General features: G+C 17.8%; 1 protein-coding gene across 1 annotated transcript; it reads right to left on the bottom strand.

Annotated features, from left to right (window-relative positions):
• Positions 1-12,284: 12,284 nt before the first annotated feature.
• On the bottom strand, positions 12,285-13,115 carry LOC128956963 (uncharacterized). Its single transcript, XM_054302677.1, has one exon. It carries the CDS (start codon positions 13,113-13,115, stop codon positions 12,285-12,287), a length of 831 nt encoding a protein of 276 aa, XP_054158652.1.
• Between the last annotated feature and the right edge of the window lie 2,877 nt (positions 13,116-15,992).

Raw genomic sequence — 15,992 nt, forward strand, 5'->3', positions numbered from 1 at the left:
AATTATTTGAAAATGACATGTAATTATTATATACTGTATTATATTAGTATTTATATTTTACTTTTAATTTATATCTATAATTTAATAATTTTTATTTTATGTCAATTATATATATATATATATATATATATATATATGAATCTTTACTCTCATAACTTTCATAACATTTAATGATTAAATATTTATTATTTTTTATATGTGGGTATATTATTAATAATATATATATATATATATTAATATATAATTTCTATTTAATATAAATGTCAATTTATTGTTGTTTTGTCCGAATTTGATGATAATATTAGTATATACTGTATATATATATATTTGTCTAGAAATTGGATAAATTTTTGTTTTATTACTATTATATACATTCAATGTCACCAATTAGTTGGCATATTATATATATATATATGGCTAGTGAGTGGGTGAGTAAATAAATAAGTGAAAGAGAGAGAGAGAGAAAAAAAAATCACTAATAAGTAATTGCATGAATCGCATGATTTGCTACAATAAAACATCAATTTTATATTAGATTTTTATTTTATGTTTTGATTACAGAATCACACAATAATAGTACACCCATTAAATGCTATATATATAAATATAATCTATATGTATTTATAGTAATACTGTATTTATTTATTTTTAAAAATATAAAACTGTATTATAATGTCATTATATATAACACATTAATTTGTTAATTATTCTATATATAAGTATAAATATACTGTATTTTTTTTAAATAATTTAAAATTAAAATTTTTGTTGCACACAAAATAATAACTATTAAATAAATATATATATATGATTGTTTTTGTGCTACACTGTGTGATTAAAATGTTATTATTATTATTATTATTATTATAGTATAATTAATTAATTATTAGTATTTTTTTATTATAATTAATTGTTAGTTTTAGCAATAAACTGCTGACATATAATACTGTAAATGTTAAGGTCAGTCACTTATATCGTATATATATACAGTATATATATATATAGCTAAATGCACGAAATGTCGCTATTAAATGTATTAAATATTTTTTTATATATAATAATATTAAATGCATTAATAATAGCTAGCAATGAAAAAAATCTGTTTGGACAGTTAGTCCACAATATAAAAAAATGTTGACATTTTAGCCTACAGTAACTTTCTACGTATACTGTAGATAAATAAACTATATATACCGTATATACTGTATATACTGTAATAAAAATACTGTATTATTAAATCACAGATAATAATAATAATTACACAACAAATTTGTTGACATTTGGTATTTATTAAAAAAACACATGAAATTAGAGAATATTCTGTGTGTTTTAGTTAATAATATTTAGAGAGAGAGAGAGAGAGAGAGAGAGAGAGAGAGAAAGTAAATTGTTTTTATTTTATTAATATTGTTGATATAAAATATTTTTATATATATAAAATAAATAAAAATATATTTATTAATAATATATTTATTTACCGGCTTATAATGGATGTCTTTATATGGTTTTGTTGTATTGTATTAAAACAAATCAATTAATAGTATATGATATACAGTATATATCCACAAATAAAACAAGATTTTTAATAGATATTTCCAATAAGGCAATGATTTAATTCAATAGGAAATTCAATAGACATTAACTTGCAATATATATATATATATATATATATATATATATACGATGATAAATTGATAAACATATAAATTGCAATAAATTTACTATATATTACTAATAATTAAAAAATTATTTAATAACATACGTATATTATAGACGTCATTAAGTGATTTAAATAGTAGCCATAAAAACGACAACACGAATAATAATAATATATTATTATTATTATTATTATAAATAGTTATATTTATATTAAAACTACTTTATAAATAACTATCATAATTTTAAATATTAATAGAAATTGAACTGAGTTATATATATATATAGCTTTTATTTTTGTTGTTTTTATAATAATTGAATTATTATTATTATTATTATTATTATTATTAATTGTAATATTATTTTTAATGATATTTAAATATATATATATATATATATCTTTAAAAACTATTATATTAAATATTTATAATATTTTCATGTAATTGTTTTACAATTAAATTTCTATTATTACTAACTAATAAACTATTTAATTATTTATTAATTGCTTATAAAGTATTAGTACCGTAGAGATAATATATTTATATATATATTATAAATTATTAGAGTTGAGAAAATAATTTCATTTATATATCTTCTATATATAATAATAATAATAACAATAATAATAATAATAATAATAATTTTCAATAATACACCAATTAAATAAAAGATTATTACTTTTTCATTGATATAAATATAAATATATTTATTTTTATACTATATATCATAATTTGTTGTAAACATATTTTTAATTTATCACATTCATCAACAAAACATTTCCTAAAAAAAACATTAATAAACATTTTAATTATAAATATTATAATATTACTCTTAATAATAAAAAAAATAATTTATATTATTACTGTATAATTATAATCTATATTTATAGTAGAAATGTTATTATAATTATTATTTTAAATTGTCAGCAATAATACAGTAGTAATTTATTAATATATTATAAGTTTTTTTTTATATTTATATATAAATATTATACATTAGTATACATTAGAATAATAGTTGTCTTACATTTTAAAAAATTTGATATTTTTTAAAAAATAATATTGATTTCTATTATTGATTGATTAATATATTTTTTTGTTATCTATAATAAATTATTATAATACAAAAATAATATATAGTATAATTGTTCACAAAATCATGGTTACAAAACCAACAACAACAACAACAAAACTAATGATACAAAAAAATAATAATAAGTAAAACATATATTATATTTTGACAAACAATAATAAATGGCACTATTATTGTTATTATTATTATTAATGATATTATTAATAGTTGTGTAAAAGTTTAAGTTGTTATAGTGTCTAATAAAACACACACAAAAAATAATACATTTATTATTATTACATCGAAATTAATGTTTAAAAACATTTATAACAAATAGATAAAAATTTATTTATATTGTATATTATATACAGTATATATATACTTTATATACAATACAAACACACCCAGTCTTGAGGATTACAAATAAAATAGTATTATTATTATTATTATTTGTTAAGTTATTATTAGTAGTAATATTAAATTCAATAATTTTTTAAGTAGTTTTTTTAATTTTTATAAATATATTTATAAAAATTATTTGTTTTTATATTTTTAGATATTAATAATTGTTTACAAGCTATAAATATATATATCTAATATATTGTATTATTTATATAATAATTTTATATTTACTTAGCATATAATATGGATTTTATAATATATTGATTAATATTAAAATTATTTATAATATAATTTTATAACAAAAAATTTATTATTGAAACATTGAATTACTTATTGTTTATTTTAGTATTCAAAATATATTCAATGTATTATATATTTAAAAACTTAAACACATATTTAAAATTTATTATTAAATTTTTTATTTAAAAAAAACATTTTTAATTTTATTAGACTCTTATATACAGTATTAGTATATATATATATATCATAGTATTTCATAATTGAGATAATCTTATAGATTACGTGTGCATTGTGTCTGATTGTGAAAAAGACCAGTCATACCACATATTGCGTAAGTTTGCAGACATAGAGCACACACACACACACACACACACATACAGACACTTCATAAATACATACATGAGCTGTGCCAACACATATATATATGAGCACAGCATCCGTGTCTCAATGTATACTACTTGAGTCATTTCACCCACACATACAGAGAGAGAGAGAGAGAGAGAGAGAGAGAGAGAGAGAGAGAGAGAGAGAGAGAGAGAGAGAGAGAGAGAGAGAGTATGCAATTGACAGAAGCGCTTATACAATACACACACACACACTATTATACTCGTTAGTTATGATGTACTTAGATATAGACAGTCAATGCATTTGATTGCATACAGAATATTCTACATGTATTATATAATAATATCCATACAGAATACTATGTTATATCTAATATATTTATATGACATCAAAATTTCCCAGTAGTAGTAGTAGTAGTAGTAATAATAATAATAATAGTAATAGAGAATCGGTAGGCATTTCACAATAATAATAATAATGAAAAAATTATATGTCCATAGCGTGTGTGTGTCTTAGGAATTGACGTAAAAACAAGATATCCTAACAATTCATACACACACATACATACACACACTCACTCACACACACTCACACACACACAATATCATCTATTTATTTTTTGATGTACTTGATTTATATATGAAATTTTTTTTATTATTAAATATTATTATTTTCAATGCTAACGTTTCTATTTTAATATAAGATTTTATTTCAGTGTCATAGGGAAAGCCAGTTATGTGTGTGTGTCAGTAACGGTATGTTTTAAGCAATCAAATGCTAGTTCAATACTCTACAACTCTATTGGACTGTATAGTAATGTTAGTGTTTAATATGCGTATAAATATATTCAATACACTGTGCAAGATAAAGTGTGCAAAAGTATGACTAAAAATAGATAATTGTATTATTGCTCATTTTATATACAAAATTAAATATTATAAGACAAAGAGAAAGAGAGAGAGAGAGAGAGAGAGAGAGAGAGAGAGAGAGAGAGAGAGAGAGATGTATGGTTTAGTTGTTAGACTAGATTTGTATTGTTATATAAAATTAATGCAATTGATATTAGTTGTGTAAATACATGTAATTCAAATAAATCTCTTTAAGGCATATACTGTATATATGTATGTAAATATATACAGAATATTCTGTATATACAGTATATATATATATATATTAGCATATTATTATAATATATATTTATACTGTACAGTATATTTAAATTTATTTTTGTTAAAAAATTAACTAAATATAATACACACACATATATTATATATATAAAGTTATATATTGTAATTGAACTTTGTTATTTTATGCATAACAATAGGTGTTACAAATAAAAACAAAACAAACAAAAAATTTGGTGACATTTTACTAAAAATTAATTAATTAATTTTATAAATCTATCTATAAAAATATATAAAAAAATCAAATTGAACTCAAAAATGGTTATATTATGTGTTTAATAAATTTGTTTACTTAGCAATAAATAAAATGTTTTCATTTAAAAAAAATGAAAATATTTAGTAGGCGTACAAAAATTATATATTATTTAATCAATTCTATTGAAATTTAATTTGGTTAACATTTTTATTTTTTAAAAAAATTACTTTATATTTTTATCAAATATAACTACACATAATTTGTACTTTTATTATAAATTTTCTAATTTTTTTATATGATATCATATAAATATGGTTTGCATTATATTATATAAGATATACATTATATAGTAGTGTATATAATTTTTTTAATCAATATATTTTCAATTTAGTTGTTACTATGTTGTTATTTACATTATTATTTTTAAAAAATTATATACCGCATTTAGTATAATATAAAAATATATAAATATATGTATACTGTATACTAAAAAATATATTAAAGTTTTCTACTGTAAATCAATCGATAGATTTGTTTATTACGAAAGTGTCTAAAAATAGCAAAATATCAATTTAAATTCTACATTTATTTAATATATATATATTTATATTTAGCTTATATAATATAATATAATATAAGTTATATTATATTTGCACCCAAATTGGCAATTTATTAAAATAGAGAGAGAGAAAAAAAAATTATTATACAATACTGTAGATAACATGTTGCGCCGTTAGCTAAATGTATGTGTAATTTACTAGACATCACATTTCACTGATGTTTGTATCTATGTATTTATGTATGTGTGTGTATGTATATATATATATATATATATATATATATATTTATGTATTAGTGATATAACTGTCCCCCCTTAGGAAGCGACCTTAAACTTTAAGTTATGATGATATTGTCATCAAAAAAAATATATTATATTATACACAGATATAGACGATGATCAATGAATATCATATTAATACATATTTATTATATTATTATTATTATTTATTGATTTACTCATAAACTATGATATTATATATAAAAATTTATATATATAATAAAGTAGTCTTTTATTTGGGTATTGCAATCAAAATTGATTGATTACTAGTATGTATTTTATTTAGAAACTATTTTCTTATATATATTTCTACTAAATATTATATATATATATATATATATATTCTATTATATATATTCTATATTAATTCGCAATATATTATAATATCTATTTAAATGCACAAAATTAAAATATTATTTATATTGAGATATAATGTATTAATATTTGTATATTTAATGTCTAAATATATTTGCATAATGTATTAATATAGTATTATTTTTTTATTGAAAATATCATAAAATATTAATATTATATTATTATTGTAATAATAATAATAAAAATATCAATATCTATTATTAACCTATTTTATTTTTTAAATTATAAATAAATATGTTATTTTTACTAAAAATTTATAAATCAATAAATTTTAATATCTTTATTAAAATTGTGTGCGTATTTTATATTTATAATAATAATAAATATTAGTTTTTAAAATATCTATTGTAAATACTATATAGTGTATATTTTTGTATTTTAATATATATAATTATATAATATAATATATATTTACAATTATCTTAAAAGCATAAACAGTATTAAATTTTTAATATTTTTGTAACCATAGTAATTTTACTATAATATTATTATATATTGTATAATTGTTTTGTTTGCTATAAATACTTTAATATTATAATATGATATTTTTTGTTTATACTAAATCATTATCATTTTTATAATAATACTAATAACTTTAGATAAATACTAAATTATATAATATTATATAGATATATATTATATATTTAATATTTATGTATATTTTAATGAGTTTACTATTTTTTAAAAATAAACTATAATTTATTATAAAATAATAATAATCTTTATTTGTTATTTTTAGGAAATTAAATAATAATTAGGATTCTTTATTATAAATTACTATATTAAATAATAATAAAAAAATATTAAATTATGTATTTATAAATAATATAATTATGTTTCTATGTTGTGTTAAATATTTTTATTAATTTTATTTGTAATATTAATGTTAATTTATTAAACATATTTTTTAACATTAGATTTACATTAAACTTTTATAGTTAGTATTAACAAATTACAAACTATTTAGATATAAATAAATAAAAAAATTATTTTTATTTATTTCTTTATACCCTTTTAACTAAATAAATATCATCTGAAGGCTAAAAATAAATTCTAATATTTCTAATAATTTAAATTATATATAGTGTTGGCAAAAAAAAAGAAATTTATAAAATAATAGAGAAATTTATAGAAAGTTTCTAAACGAGATTTTTTTATTTATGTGATCACCATGTTAATTTTGTTCTCTATATATTTATTTTATTTATTATTATTTTTTATTGTTATTAATTAAAGTAAATAATTAATTTATTTAATTATATTAAACTATGATATATATAATAAAATTATTGGTGAAATTTTACAAAACTAAATTATTATTAAATAATTATAATTATTTTATATATAGGTATAGTATTTTGTATTGTATAATATTATATGTATTGTATGGTCTCATTAATATAGTATTACAATAGCTTTAGATATAGAGATCCCATATAATAACAATAAATTTAAATATTTATAGAAATTTATTCCTGAGAAATTTTCTAGAAACTTTCCTTTTTTTTGCCCATCTCTAATTTTAGATGAATCAAATGCCAGAAACTATTTTATCCATTAAATATAATGTGATATTAAAAAGTATTTATATTTTATTTTGTTGGTGAGTTGATAAATACGTTTAGGAAAATATAATTTATTATTTTTTTTCCATATAAATAGGGTTTAAATTTTTATAAGTGAATAAATATTATTATCTTTTATTAAAAGTTATAAAAAAGTGCTTTTTAAAAGTTACTTTTTAAAAAAAAATCAATTACATAAATATGATAACAATTTTTATTATTATAAAAATTTTAAATATTAATAATAATAATAATAATAATAATAATAATAATAATAATAATAATAATAATAATAATACCAAATACTGTAGTTTATAATAAATATTATCATGTTTGAATCATTAAAATTTTATTAAATATATATATATATATATATATATATATAAATTAAATGTTTGTATTAAACATAACTAATATTATTTATAAATAGTAATGAGTTTAGTATTGATAAATATTTTTTTTATATAAATCTATCAATTTATGCCATTAATATTATCAATAATAATAAAAAAAATAGGTTTTCAAAAATATATATAAATAAAATATTGTTATATTTATTGCAACAATAAAGCAATAAATCATTAAATTGAAAGTTTTATAAACTATTTTTAGTTATCGTATCAATTGAATATTTATTATTATTATTATATTTAGCTAAAATGTGTGTCTATTTATGTATAAATATATATTTATTTTTTTCGCTTTGAGTAAATTTGAAAAGTTTATTAAATTATATTTTGACATTTTTATTGATAAAAATAAAATTTTTTTGACTTTTACTTTTTTTTCTATATAACGGTAATAATAATAATAATAATATACGAAAATAAGTTTTATGTAACATTTTTTATAAGTAAATAGTTAAATAACATACAATTTTTTAAAGTATATAATATTTTTTTTATTCAATTTGTAATATCAATAGTGTATCATATATTATACAACTATATTATTAACTAATATTTAGTAGAATATTATACTTTTAATTAACATAAATAATAACAATATATTATATATATATATATTAATAGATATATATATATATATATACTTGTTACTATTTTATTATTAGTATTCAAACTTTAAAATTACAACAAAATTTTTGTTAATTACTTGATAGTAATTTTGAAACTATAATTAGCATATTTAGTATATACTGTATATATGTATACACTGTATACTATACAGAGAGAGAGAAGAGAGAGAGAGAGAGAGAGTTTATCTGTTATTACAATAAAAATGATTTTAATTAAAACTACTATTTATATTGTATATCATCTAAAACTGTTCCCAAATGTCTTTTTTAATGTTATAAAATGTCATTTAATAAATTGGGCTAAATTTATATTAAAATTGACAATTTTTATATATAGTATATAATAAAATACTGTTAATAATATATATATTGCACTAAAAATAAGTGTGCAATTATTATTATTTTTATTATCACTAAAATGATATTTTTGTTGTAGCAATATTATATATACTATAATATATACGTATTTTATTATATAAATATTTTATCATATGATATTTATATATATATATTTACAAAAATAGTAGTTACAAAAATATTACACATTTTAATAAAATATTATAATATTTTATATTTAATTCAAGTAAAAAAAATTTCATTAAGTTAAATATAGTTGTTTAGTTTATTTAGTATATGTAAAAAATTAATTTTACTATTTAATAAATATTATGTTAAAATATTTAAGCTGATAATTATTTTCTTTAAACTGTTAATAATTATTAATGTATAATTCAAATAACATAATAATATAATAATAAATAAACATAATAATATTTATAATTTTCAAACTACTAATACAGTATATTAATTACATATTAATTATTTATATAATAACTTTTTATTATTATTATTATTATAATATTATACTAATGATTTCAAAAACAAAACAAAAAAAAGTTTTTATTATTATTAGTATTGTTTAATGAAAAATGTCAATATTTAGTATTCAGTTATTGTCGTGCAAACAGTTTTTTTTAAAACTCAATTAATTAAAATAAAAGCAACATTTTTTATATAGTGTTAGTGTGTGTGTGTGTGTGTGTGTGTGTGTGTGTGTGTTATAAATAAAATATTTACTGTGATTTTTATTTTGCATCAAATCTAGCTAAATACAGTATATATATACAGTATTAATATTTATATATACAATATATTTCTAATCCGAAAAAAATAATAGTGAAAATAATATAATATTTTTGTAAACACATTATATAATATACAATAATTTCTAATATAAATATTATTACTATTATTATTATTATCAAAAATAAAATAGTATTTCGATATACAGACAATGATATTTGTAGACATATTATTTATATATATATATACATACATATAATATACAATAGATATATATTTATATTACACGTGGCTATCATTAAATGATAAAAACATTTAGATATATACTGTACATACATAGTATAGTCACCCAAAAAAATTACAATATTATTAATACAATATACGGATCAAAATTATTATGTTTTCACTTTACTATATTACTGTATATGCAATTTGCAAAATAGTAATTAACAATAAAAAAATGTAATTTCTTGCCGTTTAATATTCATTTGTTTTTTAATTACGGTTATCCCATTGTTTTATATATATAAATAATTTTTATTACATAAAGTATATATATATATATGTATATATTTGTAGTCAAAATAATAATAATAATGATAATAATGATATATAAATATGCATTTTGTGTATTTAATAAATATTTTATTAAAATATATGGGGATTAAATATTCACACATAAATTTTACATATAATGATACTAATGTACAATTCAATACTAAATAATAGTATATATTTAAATATAGTAAATATTAGATGGTTTGTAATAACTTATATATACTTTGCTAACAATATATAATCAATTTTTCTACAAAACAATATTTAGTAAACAATAAACTACTAAACTTTTAAAATTTATTTTTATTTCAATTATTTTATTAAATATTACATACAATATATACTCTATATATTGAATATATAAATATAATATAATTGATTAAAAGATAAGAATATTTTATAATACTATATATTATAATATTATAAAACTATTTTATACAACAATTTTAAATACATTTTGTTTTGTTTTGATCATGAACATTTTAATAATACTAATAATAATAATAATTTTAAATGTACATTAGTGATTTTATATTTTTTTTTATAAATAAATATCAATTAATTTTAACACTATTTAAGTACAATGATATATAGTTTGATTATAGATATACAGTATATATATTAGTAAATTTAATTAGAAAAAAACATTTACAATTTCTAATGAATTATTTTTATATAATAATAATAAATATAATAAATTTAGTGGGTTTTTTTTATTTAGGACCAATTTTTTATTATGATTTAAACATTATAAATTAAATATATTTATTTATTTATTTAAAATGTAGGAATTTTTTCATTAGTAATTATAAGGCTTTTTATTTTTGTTTGTAATATTTGTAAGTATTTTACTTGATTATGATATGATATTTTATTTTTTGTAAAAATTTTTAACATTTAAAACTTGTAAATATTTATTTTTATGGTGTATTACTAACGATAATAATAATTGATTATTGATTTTAATAATATGTTTCCATAATAATAATATTTACATTATTAATATATTAACTATAACAATGTAAATTAAAAATTTATGTGTATATTATAGCTATATATTTTTTGTTTTTGAATATTTAAATTAGTAATTTTTGTTATTTTGTTTTATATTTTTATATGTTTTACTAATATGTAATGCGATACTTAGCGAAATTAATAATAATATTTATAATTTTTTTGTTGTAAAATTAAAATGTAATTTGCAAATTAATTATATATATATATATAATGATAAAAGAAAATGTAGTTTAATATTACAATAATATTTTTTTATATAAATTTATTTATCTAATCAGTGATACTATTTTTTTATTATCTGATATGTTATTGTTATTAGTTTTTTATATAGAAATTACAGTATTTATACTACATTAATAAATATTAAATTTTTAGTTAAATTAATTATTAGTTATAAAAAAATTATTTTTAATAACAATTTTTAAAAATAATTTATACCATTTAAATTGCATATCAATTAGTGAAATATTATTATTATGTATTTTTTGTGATGAGGGGGTGGAGAGGGATTACAACTGATTTAGTTTTTTTAGTTTAGTTTAGTATTTTAGTCTAACTGATTGATTTACACTTATAATAAAAATTAATAAATAAATAAAGTAAATATCAATTATTATTTGATTATTAAGAAAAAAAATATTAGATTTAAATAATGTACTATTTTTATGGTACTATTCAATGTATTTTTTAAATTATTTTTTGTTATAATAATATTATATTAAATTGTTAATATAATAATGAGTGCACTTATAGAGAAATAGGTGTTTGCATAGCACCGGACTCTTGTGGCCGGATTGTTGCCAAACCAACCCTTCGAACCGCTATCCCTTCCGCCGGCACCGGCCCGCGAACCCGAACCGCCGCCACTCGACCCTCGATGACTGTAATAGATTTTCGGCATACATTTGCCGTGGGCTGTACTCCACTCTTGATCGCCGTCGACATCTGTAGCACACAGTTTGGCGCCAACTGGCCTACAGTCGCCCACGGCTTTGTCGTATTCATGTTTGTCTGCACAGACACACTGTTGTTGTTGTCCACCATCACTGGTCAAACACTGCATCCGATTGCGACATTGGTTGCTTTGCTGACATCGGTGACCGTAGTCGACACGCGGCTCACACCGGTGTTGTTGTACCGGTGTATCGACAATACCGACGGCGCCACCGGTAGTCAAATTGGTCGTTGTCGTCACTGAATAGTAGTCCGGACGGCACTGACATACCCAGTGCTTGAGTGCATCGTCGGTGGCATAGCAGGCGCTATGTTTGACCAGACACTGGGCCGACGTAATACAGGGTTCGTTGGGCGCCCGGGACTCCAGACACGCACCGTTACTGAGCCGTACGGGACGATCCGGTCGGCAGACACATCGCTTCAATGTTGGATCACATACTGTACCCTCCAGGTGCTGACAACCAGTATCTAAGTTACACTTGTTTTCATCCGATTCAATAGTGATTTGATTTTTTTCATTGACGACCACTGAAACTACTATATTAAGCAATTGTATGCCAATCGATAGTATCAATAGATAATAAAATGACATATTTGTTGTTTGAATTGTCTATCAATAAGAAGTTAGTCATTTCATAATTGATTTTTATGTTTTTAAAAAATTCAATTAAAAGTTTTAGTTATTTTAATAAATATTTTTTTTGCTGTCTTGAAAAATATATTATTATTATTATTCTAGTGATTATAAGAGTTGTAACAACAAAATTAATTATAAATATTTATTATTATTATTATCTTTTTGTGGACTAACTGTATTGTACAGTATTTTATTATTATTATTATTATTATTATTATTACAGTCTATTATTATGATTAGTATTATAATATATTATATAATGTTAATAACAAATTAAATTATTGTTATTTAATATATTATGGGAAAATTAAATTTTTAGTGTCTATTGTACTTTAAATTTTTAGGAAATGTTAGTTTTTAAATATATTTAATTAACAAAATTTTTTGATCATATATTATTATTATTATTAGGTAAACTACTTTTTATGTTGAATATAAAAGTTGATTAATTTAATAAATTTATAACTTTTATTAATAAACTTAATTGGAAACTTAAACTTCAATTGATGATTGAATATTTTCATTTATTTTGAAAATAGTTTCTTAGTAAATAATTTATTTTAAGTAAAAAATTTATTTTAAATACGACTAAACACAGAGAGATAGGTTGAAAAATTTTAGGTAAAAATTTTTACTTTGAAATGTTTTTTTTGTGGATATCATATACGGTATGAATTATATACAGTATATATATATACATGAATTGTTGACTACTAATAAATATTATACAAATATATATATATTTATATATATAATAATCACTACATTTAGCAAATAAAATGTGACAAAAAAAAATTTGTCACAACTCTTTTATATCATATACAAAAATTTTTATAATAATAATAATAATATTTGGTATTTTATAGATGAGTTATGAAACACATACGATATGAGAAAGACATGGGAGTGATATGTGTTTTTGCAATGAATAATATTCAGCACTGATATACAGTATATATATATATACAGTATATTACACAATAGTTATGTATAATTTTATTCATTAATGTTTATACAATATATATATAAGTGTGTGTGTGTGTGTGTGTGTGTGTGTGTGTGTGTGTGTGTGTGTGTGTGTGTGTGTGTGTGTGTGTGTGTGTGTCTATGTGTGTGCTATTATATGTATAAAATAATTATGACCACAAAAATGTTTCATAAAAATTAATATCACTGATCACAATCATTATGAGTCGCGTATAGATATATATCATATACTGTATATATATATATATATATATATGAAAAAACTCAGCCATGTATGGCCAGCACACAAAACGGTTTATGAGTTTAATATAATATATATATATAATATCTATTACTATATAAATTATTTAAATCCCATATTGCTATTAAATACTAAATATAATAATAATAATATTGAAAAAACTAACTTAACCATAGCTAGTATTTATAAATATTTTTTTTCTGTTCATATAAATGATTTTTAATACCAAAAAAATGTTTTTTTTGAATATAATGTGTTTTATCAACTATTCATGAATTTTTTATATTCTTTTATTATTATTATAAGTATTTACAGAATATTTTTTGTTACATTTATTAAATTGTTTGTATAGAAAAAAAACTAAAAATCATTTTATTTTTCATTTCAAAAAAAGTAATTAATTAAAAATATATAAATATATTTGTTGTTTAAAGTAATATATAAAAAATAGTATTTATTTGATGGCTTATATCCATAAAAATTCTTTATAATACACTAGTTTTATCATACATTATAATATTACTACTAAAAAATTTTATTGATTGATCATTTAAATTGTTATCTAATAATAATAATATAGTATTAGTATTATTACACATTTTTAATACAGATTTTGACATTAATATGAATAATAATTTTAAATATACACACTTTATAGACAATGTTTGTATATAGTTATTACACAATATTATATATAAAAATATTTTTTTAATATATACTGTATTCACATCTCATGGGATGATAGCCACACAGTGTATATCATAGTTATTACTACTGTATTATTATAGTATTTAATAATGTAATACAAAATGTATTGTGCAATCAATTTACAAAATTTAAATCATTTAAACACTTGATAATTATTTGGTTAGAAACAATATACAGAATATTCTATAAGTAATAAATTTTATTATTATTATTATAAAAACATATGTTTTTATATAATTTATTTTATAGTTATTACCTATATAAATAAACAAACAAACAAATTAATTGATTAAATATTTTTATTATATATTGATATAATATAATAGTTATATTAAAATTTTATTCAAAATAAATTTTACTTAATTTTTTTATTTAGGTTATATTTAACCTATTTAATAAATTAGTAACTATGGCTAGATTTATTAAGTATTAATTTATTTAATATTCAGTAAGTATTTAATTTTTTTCAATATTATTTTATATATTATTTATAGCAACTTATATAAAGTACTTATATGTATGTACATGTATACTATGTACAGTGTATATATATATATACCAGGGTTGGAAAAATACAAACTTTTAAATTTTGACTGTATAATTTTTATAACTAATATTTACAAATATTTAGAAAATTTTATTTTAAAAATATATTTAGCAAAAATATAATTGTTTTAAAAATTAATTATTGTTATATTAATTGTTGATTTTAAATAACAAAAAGAATAATGTAAAACTATAAAAAAAATATAAATTCTATAAAATTAAATTTATATTAAATTAATATTAAAAATTATATTTATTTTAAAAACATGGTTTACTATTATTAATAAGAAAAATAAATATTTAAATATTAAAATATACTTGCTACTGTATATCAATGCTAATTGAATCAA

The sequence above is a fragment of the Oppia nitens genome, unplaced genomic scaffold, assembly GCF_028296485.1.
Source record: "Oppia nitens isolate AA-2021 unplaced genomic scaffold, nextdenovo-longstitch-racon4-pilon3 scaffold34_pilon_pilon_pilon, whole genome shotgun sequence".
Classification (NCBI taxonomy): domain Eukaryota; kingdom Metazoa; phylum Arthropoda; class Arachnida; order Sarcoptiformes; family Oppiidae; genus Oppia; species Oppia nitens.